The sequence below is a fragment of the Lemur catta genome, chromosome 9, assembly GCF_020740605.2.
Source record: "Lemur catta isolate mLemCat1 chromosome 9, mLemCat1.pri, whole genome shotgun sequence".
In the NCBI taxonomy this organism is placed as follows: domain Eukaryota; kingdom Metazoa; phylum Chordata; class Mammalia; order Primates; family Lemuridae; genus Lemur; species Lemur catta.
Window position 1 is genome coordinate 67,850,734 of NC_059136.1, and position 13,914 is coordinate 67,864,647.

At 33.4% G+C, this 13,914-nt stretch overlaps 1 protein-coding gene across 1 annotated transcript in view; it reads left to right on the forward strand.

The window, feature by feature from the left end:
• The window catches only part of MMP16 (matrix metallopeptidase 16), a 277,953-nt gene that overhangs the window by 138,612 nt on the left and 125,427 nt on the right, over positions 1-13,914 (forward strand). The window contains exon 3 of the mRNA XM_045560992.1: positions 7,908-8,030. Coding sequence (XP_045416948.1) covers positions 7,908-8,030 — 123 coding nt within the window. The remainder of the gene's footprint in view (positions 1-7,907; positions 8,031-13,914) is intronic.

Below are 13,914 nucleotides of genomic sequence, written 5' to 3' on the forward strand. Positions count from 1 at the left end.
TAGGAAATGGTAATGCATCTTTCCCTTTAAAGAGTGTCATACCTGGTGGTTATTTCTAGGTGAAACCACTACAGCCTTGTTAAACCCTTCTCATCTCCCCTTCCTGGCCTGCCTGCCGCCTTTGGTCCCTATGTCTGCTTGGAGACTTCACTCTCTTGTCACTGGAACTAGAAACCCTGTGGCTTCATTTGCTTCATTCCTGGTTTTTCACTGATGTGTCTCTACTCTTGAGATGCTGTTGCTCAGGGTATGCAGCTCAAATAGTGTACTATTTTCGGAATGATAATCCCCATAATCATGCTATTAAAGCAATCATCTGTGCTTTTGTAATCTCAAATGAGTATGTGGTAACAATCCATGCCGAAATCCCACTCTATTATTTTACATTCTCAAATTATAAGGTATGAATTTTTATCTGAGCCTTATTACATAAAATATGGACTACAGTTATAGACCCAAATTATTCCTCAGTATTAACATAATGTTTTATCCATTTTCAGATGCTATAAACTCTTATCTAATTTTAGCCTCTTTTCAAGATCAGTTGATTTTAAATTAAACAATTATATCCTCTTTTGGCAGACAGACATGGTCTATCCAGTCAATAATTCTTGGATAATTAAAAGTAATGATGACAATTGTGGTAATCCCTATATTATGTTGAAGAAATTAACTATTTTCAAGTAACAAATTAAGGTATTTATTACCTTAAGTGGTATATTATATTGCTTTTATATTAATTAGAAATGGTGGTAGAGAGATAATAATAAATACTTATTTACTCCCACAAAATGATTTCATTATCTTATGTTGTAGTGGTTCATTTAAATTATGGATTGGTTAGCTAATATTTGTAAGCAAGCTCACTTAAGTTCCTTAATGAATGGAATAATATATATTACACATAAAAAGTATACATTTGGCAAAAAGAGAAAAAATAACAAGGTATTAAAAAATTAGTCTGATATGTTTTTATACTGTTAATAGTAATTTTTAATATTATCTTGATATGTACACAGTGGTATGCACTGAAGCATGCTTGATGAAATATTTCTTAAAGTGGCAAATCTTTTTGATATCTCATATAAAATTTAATATATATTTTTATATATGTATAATTAATATCTTTGATTATCTGAGTAATTTTGCTTAATTTATTCAAACCATGCACATAAATTTAACTTAATTAAAATTAATATCAGGCTAAATAAGTAGCTTTTTTTCAAAGAATTATTAGAAAATTGTACTGTTATTTGAACTCCTAAACTGATAATTGAAATAGTTATTTAGATTTATCAAGAGCCCCAAAATTTTTGGCTTAATTATCAATATGTTTCATGAGCTTTATTCTTTTATCTAAATTATCAAGTTAATATTCTCTCTCTTCTTTTTCAATTTGGTTATAAAAGATATATTTTTCAGTAATTAAAGCTATTTTTATTTCTAAATATACCCATGGCACTCAAAGACTGTCACATTATAGGATGGGTCATCCTCATTTTGGTAGCAAACAGAGGGATGGTTGATAGCCAATGAGCAGGGGCCTTAGATTCCCATTCTGAAAGGTAAAAGGTGAAAGAATTAGAGCTGACACTAACTGAACTTTTGTTCACATTGAAGATCATGGTGACTTAATATATTTCTTTTCTGTGCTCAAGTGTTTTAGTACTTTAACTTTGTAATTTCAGCCTTGTGAATACCATGTGTGTCTATGCAGCCAGCTCATGAGTTCATAGAAAAAAGAGACTCTGGGCCAGAGTGAGCTGTCAGGCATCAGCATTTTGAACCCTCTAAGTTAATTTACTTTTAAATATCCTCTCATGACTACTACCTTGACTCTTTGAAGATAAACAAAACTTAAGAATTTTTAAGGTAATGAAAATAAGCATATTTAAGAATTTCTAGAAGGATCTCTTGGGGACTACTATAAATAGTAAATATTACTTTTAATTAAAACTTCAAAAAGTCTGGAGAAAGGAAACCTGTTGAACATATTGTGCTGATGTATATTATCAAGTTCTAATTGATAAGGCACAAATTATATTTTTGGGTGTCATTTTTTTTCTCTTGGTAAAGGTAGATATATGTATACAGAGCCACTGTGTGATACAACTCCAAGTGCAAGGAGTGGCATTCCCATTGTATTCCATAGAAGCGCTGCCTTCCTGCAACACCACTGCAGGAGCACCAGGGACATAGACTACAACTTAAAGGCGCCTCTTGGAGTCGTGCAGTGGGTTGTCTTATGTGTTTAGCATGGATGACCAGCTTATTTTTTAAAATATATTTTACTGAAGCTAGTAGACACTGTTTCATATATAGTATATAGATGCATATACATACACACATACACATATATTGCATACTTGTTTAGAAGCTTCTGGTTATTTTATTTACATCAAACAGGGGACAGTATAGCTGTTAGCATTTCTGTTATCAAAGTGCCAGGAAGATCCCTGTTTTGAATAACGTAAAAGGCTGTATGTTAACATAGAGGTCAGAGTTAGCTGAAACACACCAATGTTCATATGCCATTACTGCTGCTGCTGCTTCTACTACAACTACCAGTAATACAACTACTTCCTGATATTTGTAAAGTAATAATTATTATAAGTAGAATTATAAGTTAATAATAGCAGTTACTATCTACTAGGCACTATTCTAAGTGTTTCAAATGGTTTAACCAATTTAATACCCACAACAACTCAATAAGAGAGATAATATTATTGTCCAGATGAGGAAACTGAAGCATAAAAAGAAACAATAACCTGACTAATGTCAGAGGGCCAGTGAGTCAGTGTAACCAGTGTGGGAAATCTACTGTCTGGCTCCCCGTCCCTGCTCTCAACTTTTACACTCCTCTCAAGAATACCGATTTTAGATAATTTTTTAAATTTTTAAGTTGAGTTAATTTAAATGAGGACATTAAAGATCTGCCCAATTAATTTAAAAATGTTCTGGTTTCCAAAAAACTGAATTGATATTGAAAATCAGTACCATATTTATGAAAATTGAGGCCATGCCATTATTTACACCTTGATAATTATAATATGTCTTTCTCATAGTTTACCCCCCCACGCCGTAGTGCCCCTTCCCCATGTAAAGTAATCCAAAAATGTTTGTACCCCTGTAATATTTTGAAATAAATTTTTAAAAAATTCTTAGCAAATGAGTCAGTGAAGAAAAAGCCCACTTGGCCAGGCACTGGCCTGTAATCCTAGCACTTTTGGAGACTGAGGCTTGAGAATTGCTTGAGGCCAGGAGTTGGAGGCCAGCCTGATCAAGGGTGAGACCCTGTCTCTACAAAAAATAGAAAAATTAGCCAGGCTTGATGGTACATGCTTATAGTCCCAGCTGCTTAGGAGGCTGAGGCAGGAGGATTACTTGAGCCCGGGAGTCTGAGGTTGCAATGAGCTGTGATGACACCACTGCACTCTAGCTTGGGGGACAGAGCAAGACCTTGTCTCCAAAAAAAAAAAAAAAAAAAAAAAAAAAAAAAAGCGGCTGGGCGCGGTGGCTCACGCCTGTAATCCTAGCCCTCTGGGAGGCCGAGGCAGGTGGATCACTTGAGGTCAGGAGTTCAAGACCAACCTGAGCAAGACCCCGTCTCTACTAAAAATAGAAATAAAAATTATCTGGACAACTAAAAATATATATAGAAAAAATTAGCCGGGCATGGTAGCGCATGCCTGTAGTCCCAGCTACTCGGGAGGCTGAGGCAGTAGGATCGCTTGAGCCCAGGAGTTTGAGGTTGCTGTGAGCTAGGCTGACGCCACGGCACTCACTCTAGCCCGGGCAACAAAGCGAGACTCTGTCTCAAAAAAAAAAAGCATAATTGTATGACAACTGCAAAAATAAGTATGTTTGAGCAATGATACTTTCACAAAAAAGCACTGCCTGAAAATAATAAATTATTGAAAGATGAATAAAAAGGTGGCACCTAGAGTTTTCCCAGTTGCCAGCTGCATAAGCAATCTCTCTCTTTTTCTCTCTGTGTCTATATATATATATATATATATACACACACACACACACACATATATATACACATATGTACACATATATAGTATATATTAATTCCTGCTTCTTTTGTGTACAGATATATATGGGATTTATCAAATTGATATTTGAATGCAACTAATATTTTGGTGCATAATAAGTTCATATTGGTCTAACAGCAACTAGAAATAAAACCAACTTCCAGACTCTACCTGAATAAAAACATTAACACACCAATTTTACATTTAATATTAGACAATGTTTAATGCATTGATGTGTCCTGTTAAACACTGACTATTCTTTATATCCATTAAGAACTGTAAAAGTTGTGTAAGAAATAATCTGCCTGCTTATGAAATTAAATAATATTTTAAATATTTGGAGTCATATAAAAAACCTGAAGACTGATTTAGCTCAGATACTATGTGTCATGTTCAGTGGCATAATGTGCTTTCATCATATTTTTGGCATTTTAGGTTTTGATGAAGTAATACCCATTAATATCTCTGTGGACTACAGAGCTGACACTAACTAAACTTTTGGTCACATTGTCAGAATTCATATTGTCAGGATATTTGTGTACAAAGATCGGTGAAGTTAGCATCGAGTGTTCTCAACTTGACCAACCTTCATTAAGAGTTGTTTACATTGAACTGTTAGTTGATATTAGATTATGTAACTTATGCCTGTCATGTTTATTTCTTACATGTAAATCACCAACTTCATGATTTTGTTTTATATAAAAGTGTCCACATAATGTTCATGTAAGAAGCATTTGTTTAAGGCATAGAGTTGGAAAGAGTTATGAAGTCCTCAAGAAGCATATAGGATAGTGGGGGAGATCAGTCTATGCAAAAAGACATGCAGCCTTACTTTATTTGCTTCGTGTTCCTTATTGGGGACTCCACTGGGCACTGACCTCATGCTGGGCTTTCTACCCTCCCTCACTCAACAGGTCAGAGGAAGATAGAGACAGACACATACAAATCAGGGTACACATTGCACATGCTGCATTGTGATGGTAAACTTTACCTTTGTGGGTTGAATACTGAAGAATGACTAGGATTCTCAGGGTGAACAGGGAGTAAAAGGTGCTTCAGACAGAGGTCCCTGCATACAAGGGCAGGAAGACCTTTCATTCTGTAGAAACCTGAGAAGTAGGGAACAGGGGAAACCCTCACTAGGCCTGAATCAGATTCCTTCTGTAAAGACATTTCATGCTGACAGCATGTGGAGAGCACATCTTTTCTTCAGGAAGATTTATTACTAGAAGTGAAAAGGAAGGCAGTAATGACATACAAGAGACATTTTAGGGACAGAAGAGACTACATCGTGATTAATTGGACATGAGAGAGAGTAGTAGAGGAAGATGCCTGGATGTCTAGTGTGGACATTAGAAGGTGTTAAGGCTTTCAGCTGAAATAAGGCATTGGATGAATTGGTGCAAGTATGGAGTAGGAAAATCATAATTTCCTTTTTATTACGTGTAACTGAGATTATGACAGGATATCTAGATGGAGACGTGAGAGTACTTATACCTTTATATTGTAGTTTTTTATCATGTATGTCTTACCTGTGTACTCTAAGCTCAGTGAAGAAGGAGCTCTTGCCTTCTTCATCTTTTTATTCACACTTTCTATAATATCTCTTAAGATGTAAAAGCTCAAAAATATTGTAAGATGAATATATCAGGAGCAATGAGTACATGAATGAATAGTTGGAACACAAGTAATTAACTATGTGAAGTGGGCAAGAGCCTAAGAAATGTGTAAGGAATTTAGCAGAGATATCTTTTACCATAGGAATCTAATATTTATCCCTAAAAACTCTGTCCTTTGGAAGATGCACATACTTCACTGAGAAAACTTGTATTGGCTTCAACATATGCATGACTTAAAATGGAAATTTATATTAATAAATTTAATTTTATTTGCTGTTTTCATCTTTTAATTTTATGCATATTAAAGTAATTTTAGAGAATATACTCTCATTGCAAATATATTTATTCTGAAAATAGCTAATTCTATTTTGTCAAATTCTATCTGACTATTTATTTCAAAATTTTTTCTCCTCCCAGATAGCTTACTTAAATATTTTCCTTAGCTGAATGAAAGTGTAACCACATCCCACATTAAATAATTATATTCATATTTCAAAATTGTATATTATTTTCTGGTACTGTCAGTGAGATAAGTAAGGATAAGTACCTACCTTAGGAATATTGCATTTTTTTTAAATATAATTAATGAAATACCCACATATAAAAGCAACTTAAGTCATCATAGGCACACCATTAATGCTTAATATTTGTTAGTTAAATCTGTATCTAGATCTTAAGATATGCAATAAAAATAAACATTTTTTATTTTAAAAATACAGTGTCCCTATTCATCTATTCAAAGAATATTCATTAAATATCTGATATGCCAAGAATTGTGCAAAGTACTGGGAGTATCTAGATCCCCTGCGCTTCAGTGGTTTACAGTCTAGTGAAATAGCTCTCAAATTCAGTGTGTTTAGGATCCTTAGTTAAAATTAAGAGGTCTCCAGCCTCCCCTCCAGAGAGTTTAGGTCCATAGGGATGGGTAGCCTCCTAGGAGTTAGCAAAAGATGTCTCATTTGATTGGGAGATTTAATAAAGAGGAAGAGAGATTTTCTGAAGTAACTCTACAGTGCTTTTAAACTAGGATGGAATATGTTAAATTTAATAACTACAATGTCTGCATTACTGGGGACAGAATAAAAAAGCAGAAACTTTTAATGTTTATTGGAAAAGTGTCATCTTCCTTAATAAAAGGCATTATTTCTTTGATTAAGTTGTTCCTATGTTTGTAAAAGCAGATTAGCTGATTTCCCCATGTAAAATGTAAACTAATTAATTTTCACAAAATAGATGTCTTTGGACAATCATCTCTGTATTTATTTCCTTTTCATTTAAGAAGTATAGAAATTGTTAAGTACTTGGTGAAATATACCAAAAATTGATTCTGTTTTCATTTCCATTTTCTGAATCATGTAGCACCATAAAGATTCTGCCATAGCTTTGTAATTATTAAATTAAAGGGGCTAATAAACAGTAAAGTCACTTTGTAAGTCACTAAAGAAAAACTATTCAAAATCATGAAAATCTTTCTCCTTAAACAATACTGAAAAATAGATGGAAAACATGACAATGGTTAAATAAGATTCTCTAGAAGAGAAGTTAGACTACTGTGTCTGTATAAGTATTAAAATCAATAAATTGAAAATAGCATTTTTCTAATATAAACATGTTAAGCTTTAGTCTTGTGATGCTGAAACTCATATTCATAAAAATACTTTAAAGCATTTAATTTTATTATTAAATATCCAAAGCAGATGGCCCATATTTGAAAAGTATAATAATGATCAAGTGTAAAGAAGAAAAACTAGAGAAATGCAAATGTTATTTAAACAAACAATACACTGCTATGTAAGCTAGAAGAGAGTAGCATATACCTTCTTGACTCCTGAATTTAAAGTGGTGTAGTAGATTAAAATAATTGTTGAATGTTAGGGTGGAAGGCACCTTAGTCTTATTTTATGAGTGACACTAGGGATTAATGACTAGCCCAAGGTTACATACCTTGTTAAAAGTAGATTCTAGTTATAAGTTTATAGTACCTCATTTTTCAGTTAGCTCAAAATGAAATAGAGAGAGGAAAAGTATCTAAAGAATCTGACTAGTAAACTAATGATTTTTGATCATTCAGGAAAAAAATATACTATCTACTTAGATTCAAATCTCAAGAAAATTAATAGTTTTCCCTTCACTTTATGGTTTGTTGTTTTCATCATGACAGTCTCAGATTAACCTCTTCATTGATTTCCTTTTGAATTTAATGATTCATGTTGTTGATAAATAACTGAAATGTACTGCTATTTTGCAGCTGGATGAAGAAGCCTCGATGTGGTGTACCTGACCAGACAAGAGGTAGATCCAAATTTCATATTCGTCGAAAGCGATATGCATTAACAGGACAGAAGTGGCAGCACAAACACATCACTTACAGGTATAAAAAGTACTGTGGTGTTTCTGTTTTTTCCCCATTTTCACTAGTATTTGTTTTGAATTTTGTTTGGTATTTTCTGGACATTGACTACACATTAACCACATATAGTGATGTAATGTTAACATATGAGATTAAAAATTGCAATTGAGAAGAGAATAAATTGTCCATTGGGTACCTTGTATACATTTTTTGAAACATTTGGTCTCTTTGTAAACTCTGTCTTCCAGTTTCTTGAATGAATGCCAATATTGAGGGGCTTTGAGATGAGTGTTCTAACACATTACATTTTTTGACAAATATTCACAATCTAAAAAATAATTGAATAAAGTATATGCATAATTACCATTTAAATAAAAGCTCTCGGAATCTATTAATTAGCTTTTAGTATCAGTATATCCATTTTACTTTTTATCTTTTTGGTAATTATGCAAGAGGATCACTTTTTCTTTTTTTTTGGTTTTCAATGTAACAAAGTATCTTCCAACCTAGTGCAACAATTACTGCTAATGGAGATGTTCATATTTATTAATTTATTGATTAAACAACTGCTTATTGTGTCCCAGTATGAAGAAAGAACAGTGGTAGGCCATGGGGATATAGCAGTAAATAAAGCATGGGGACCCTGTTTGTCCTCATGCAATTTACAGTCATGAGGAGAAGTTGAACAGTCTTATAAATGTGATACTTTTTATGAAAAGGAAGGAACAGGATACAAGATAAATGTAAACCGGGATCATCAAATTCATTCTGGAAAACCAGGGAGATATCCCTAAAGAAATGGTTTTTCAGTGAAGACCTACAGGAAGAGAAAAATCTTGTTAAACCCATGGGCAGAAGAAGAGGAAAGGGACTCTGGGGAGAGGGTAGGATGTCAGGAACCATCTCTATCAAATTACATGAATAGAAGAGAGAATTTTATCATTCTTATTCTTTATGTAAATAACTACATGTATGCTTAAAGATAAAATTAAAACCTCAGCATATTGATTTTCTGTCTATTTAACTAGAACATGCCATTTGAACTTATTTTGAGACCACTTTTTAGTGTTATTGTATATTCTCATGCTGTCCTCTCAGCATGCTCTGTATGCTGCTTACTTCAATTATTTCTGCAGATGAGAGAAAACAAAGATGAAGCACCTTTAGGACAAGCCCGTGAAGTTAGTATTTGCCATCATTTAAATTTGTTCACCAGATTTTCTACTTCACAAACTTGTTTTATCATCTCTATGATCTACATTTTCAAAAAATGGTTAAGAAAGTATTATATCAATAAGTTAATATGGAACTGTTGATATTTTCCCAATAACTGTGATATTCTTGTCTCTTTTTCCAATGAGCCTTCTTTCTGTAAGCAAAATTAGTCATCACATAGTGCTTAATGAGAGGAAAAATTGGATACATTTTGAGAAGCATTGTAGACTCTGATGAAGAACGATAGAAAGAGATTATTTTTCTGGCCAGATGGCAGTGTAGAAAGCATATAATATACTCCTGATTGGGATATATTGGATGAGATATATTAAAATCTATTAAAGAAAGTAAACTATATCTTAAAAAGCATTTTTGATCTGAAACAAAAAGAAGAAATCTAAAAGCTGAAAATAGAGGGAAATCAAGAAACTTAGCAGATATGTGAGCATGCAGGTCAAGTGTAGAGGGTTGAACTCTGCCTGGACTCTGACATACAGTATTAAAGAGGAAACTCCACATGATGAACTTAACAGATACAGAAGTGTCCAAGGAAATTTACCATCCATTTGTGTAGAGACAGGGTCTCAATATGTTACTTAGGTTGGTCTCAAACCCCTGGCATCAGACAATCCTCCTGCCTCAGCCTCCCGAAGTGCAGGGAATACAGGTGCTAACCACTATGACCAGCCGCATTTTTGATAACTGGAATCCAAGCAAAGAAGGACACTTCCTTAATCAGAAAAGTGTCATCTGCAAAAATAAAAACTACAGTTTCATTACGTATTCCACATATAATTTTAATGTGAAGTGTTGGGAAAAAATCCTGAAGAAACGACAACAAATGCCTGCTACCTCTACTTCTATTCAACAGCGTTGCACAAGTGCTTATAGAGGTAAAGAAAGAAAAAGAAATAAAAGGTATACAAAATTGAAAAGAAACAAAAGTATCATTAGTCACAGTTGATGCAAATTTCTGTATGGAAAATCCAGAAGGAACTGTAGATAATTTTTAGAAATAGTTAAAGAATAAAGTCAAGTTAAAAAATAGATTTATTTGCAGAGCAATTTTAGATTTACAGAAAAATTGAGTGGATAGTACAGAGAGTTCTTATATACCCTCTCCTCCATCCCTTATGTGCTCCCAACCCTCACACATAGTTTCTGTAATTAATTAATTCTTTTAATTTTTCTTTTTGTAATGCAAATCTATTGACAACATATGTTCTTAGTTTTTCTTTGTCTGAGAAGGTATTTTTTCTACTTCACTTTTGAATGATAATTTCACTGGATACGGAATTCTAGGCTTGGTCATTTTATTCATTGAATACTTTAAATGTTTTACACCACTTTCTTCTTTGCTTGCATGGCTTTTTAAGAGAAATCTGACAGAATTGATATCTTTGTTCTTGTACAGATAAGGTGTTTTACCCTCCTCTGGCTTCTTTCAAGGTTTTCTCTTTGCCTTTGGCTTTCTGCAGTTTGAGTGGATATGCCTAGGTATAGACTTTTTAATATTTATTCTGTTTCATGTTCTCTGAGTTTCCAAGACCTATCATTTGGTTTCTATTATTAATTTTGGGACATTCTCAGCCATTATTACTCCTGTTTCTTTCTCATTCTGGTATTCTTACCTTCTGGTATTCTCATTATGTGTTTTTCTCACAGTTCTTGGATATTCTGTTCTGTTTTCATTCTTTTTTTCTCTTTGATTTTCAATTTAGGAAGTTTCTATTGACATCTTCAAGTTCACTGATTCCTTGGCCACATTCAGCCTATTGACGAGATTATTAGAGGCATTCTTCATTTATTTTATACTTTTCTATCTCTAACATTTCTTTTTGATCCTTTCTTAGAGTTTCTATCTGTCTGGCTATATTACCCATGTGTTATCTTAATGTTGTTCATTTTTTCCATCAAAACTGTTAGTATATTGATCAGTTATTTTAAATATTTTGACTGATAATTCCAAAATTTCTGCCATGTCTGAGTCTGGTTTTGTTCCTTGCTTTGTGTCATGGAACTGTGGGGGTTTTTTGCCTTTTAGCATGCTTATAATTTTTTGTTGAAAGCTGGACATGATATATTGAGTAATAGGAACTAAGGTAATAATCCTTTAGTGTAAGGTTTTATGTTTATCTAGGTAGGAGCTAGGCTGTATTTATTGTTTGCTGGAGACAAATTTCCTCTAGCATTCTCTTTTTTGTCTCTTCTCCTGTCTTTAAGTATCCCTAGAAATTCCTTCTTAAATAGATTTTTGTGTCTTTAAACTATCACTTTGTCATCCACTATTATTTTACTAGAGCCCTGTTGGTGTGGTATAAGGTATTACACAGAGGAAGCAGTCCATAATCGTATGATTAAACCTCCCTTTTTTAGTGGGTCTGAATGTCTGGGCTGTGACCTTCAGAAAAGTTTATTAGTCTTTTTTTTTTCTTCCTTTATGTGAGACAAGTAGGCTAGAGTGGGTTGAGCTGTTTAATGGCCTTCAACCCAGATCAGATAAGGCTCTGATAAAATAATTTTCTTTGAAGGCAGGCCTTTGTCATGGAGATCAGAATACTGTGGGCATGTTTTTGCCTTTCTATACGCCTTGCTGGAAACAGGAGAGCATGTTTCTCAGATCATCACTGTGAGAACCTGATGGGGTTCCTGGAGGTAAAACTCATGAAGTATAGAGACCCTCCTTAGGCTGGGGCCCAGGGAGTTTTCATTCTCCTGGCTTCAAGAGCTTTTGCTCTTGGTAAGCTGTATTTCTCTGTATTTGCCTCTCTTAATTTTCTGATAGAGTTAAGAAAAGTTGTTCATTTTTAATTTGTTCAGTTTTACTACTTTTCATGTTATTGGGAGTGATAACTTCTAAGCACTTTATACATTGAAGCAGAAACTGGAAGACTGTAATGATTTTTTTACAAAAGAATCAATACACAAAATGTATACACACACATGCATGCTCACAAAAAGCACTCAAAATGTGTCACCTATTATCTAAAATAGACACAAAATGTAAAAGCAAAGAATAAACCCATAAAACATATGTAAACCTTTTATGGAAAAAATTGTGAAAGGTTGAAAGACATACCAGAAGACCAAAAATAAATGTAATGATATATATTTGCTCTTGATAGAAACACTTAATATAGTCAAAGTTTTCCACAAATTCCATGTAATTCTAACAAAAATCCCAGCAAGATATTTTTTGTAATTTGACTGAATCAAACATCTCTGAGAAAGAGTGAAATCCGAGGAGAATATCAAGATTTTGCCACCCACTGGATATGAAGACTTACTTAAATCAATACTAGTTAAGACAACATGTGACATTAGCACAGAGGTAGACTAATAGGCCAGTGGTATAGACAAAAGATCACAGAAACAGACACTTGTATATGTAACAAGTTGATTTATGCTAGAGTAGTCTTTGTAGATCATTGAGGGAAAGGATGGGCTATGTGACTTATAAAATTATTCTGTGATAATTTATTATCCACATGAAAAACAATGAAATTAAATTCATAACCCATACCATATACAAAAAAAGCAGTAAGTACTAATTGAACTAAGGTGTATAATCAACTATAGAAATATAAAGCTTAGATAACTCTGTATGTCTATATGTCTATATTCATTGTTTTCATTGCAGATTAGGGTCCTTTTATGACTTGATTTCCAAACTCATGACAGTGCACCCTATTTAGTGTCTCTGCATCCTTACGTAATGACCACACTTTTGCTTTAAAAGAAAGAAAGGAAGGAAGAAAAGGATAAAAGGAGGAGAGTTAAGAACTATTATATTCAGAACTGATTATAATTTCACTTCTGCTATGTTCCTGTACCAACAATGGTCTGAGCCAGTTTTGAACATTCAAGTAATTAGGTGTTTGTTCTGTAAAATTTCAGGTTATTGATAAACATATCACGTGGGCAAGAATCTGTTTTAGAGTAAGAAAGACCTACATTTGAATCCTGGCTCTGACACTACCCATAAAACCAGCATAAAATTATTTAAATCCACTAAGTATCCGTTTTCCTGTGTGCAAAGTGAGTATTGTAACAATACCTAGCTCATAAAGCTTGGGGAAACATTAAGTAACATAATGGAAAAAAATAATAAACTTAGCACAATACTTGAAACATAGTTAGTACTTGGTAAATGCCAATTATCATCTTTACTCCTTTTAACTTACCAGACAAATCACAGAAGTTTTTGAGACTGTTCTAAAAGGATTATAGAGAGTTGGGAATGAAAGCACTAAGTATATTAGATTTTAAAGTTAATGTATGTAAGCTCTTAAGAAATTGCCTGGTGTATAGTAAGTACTATATAAGCATTTGCTACTATTTTTTCTAACTATATTTAAAAAAACAGGTTAATCAATAAACAAAAGCTGACATTTAAGCTCAAAAATAATTATCCAAGAGAAGAATAGCTGAAGTGTGCCATCATAACATGCAGAAAGGAGCTGGGGTGAGAGTGGTAGAATCTAGGTTTTATTTGAAAGCAAATTCATTATAACCCAATAGTATAATGTGACTCAGAAAAAGCTAAAATGACCAGATTACATGGAGAAAGAAATATCCAAAGCAGTGATGATGCTAATTTTTCTATTTGGTTTGTTGGCCAAGTGTACCCGATGTGCACTTTTCTCTTCTAGCCACCACATATTCAGCTGCTTCCTGGCAAATTAATGTA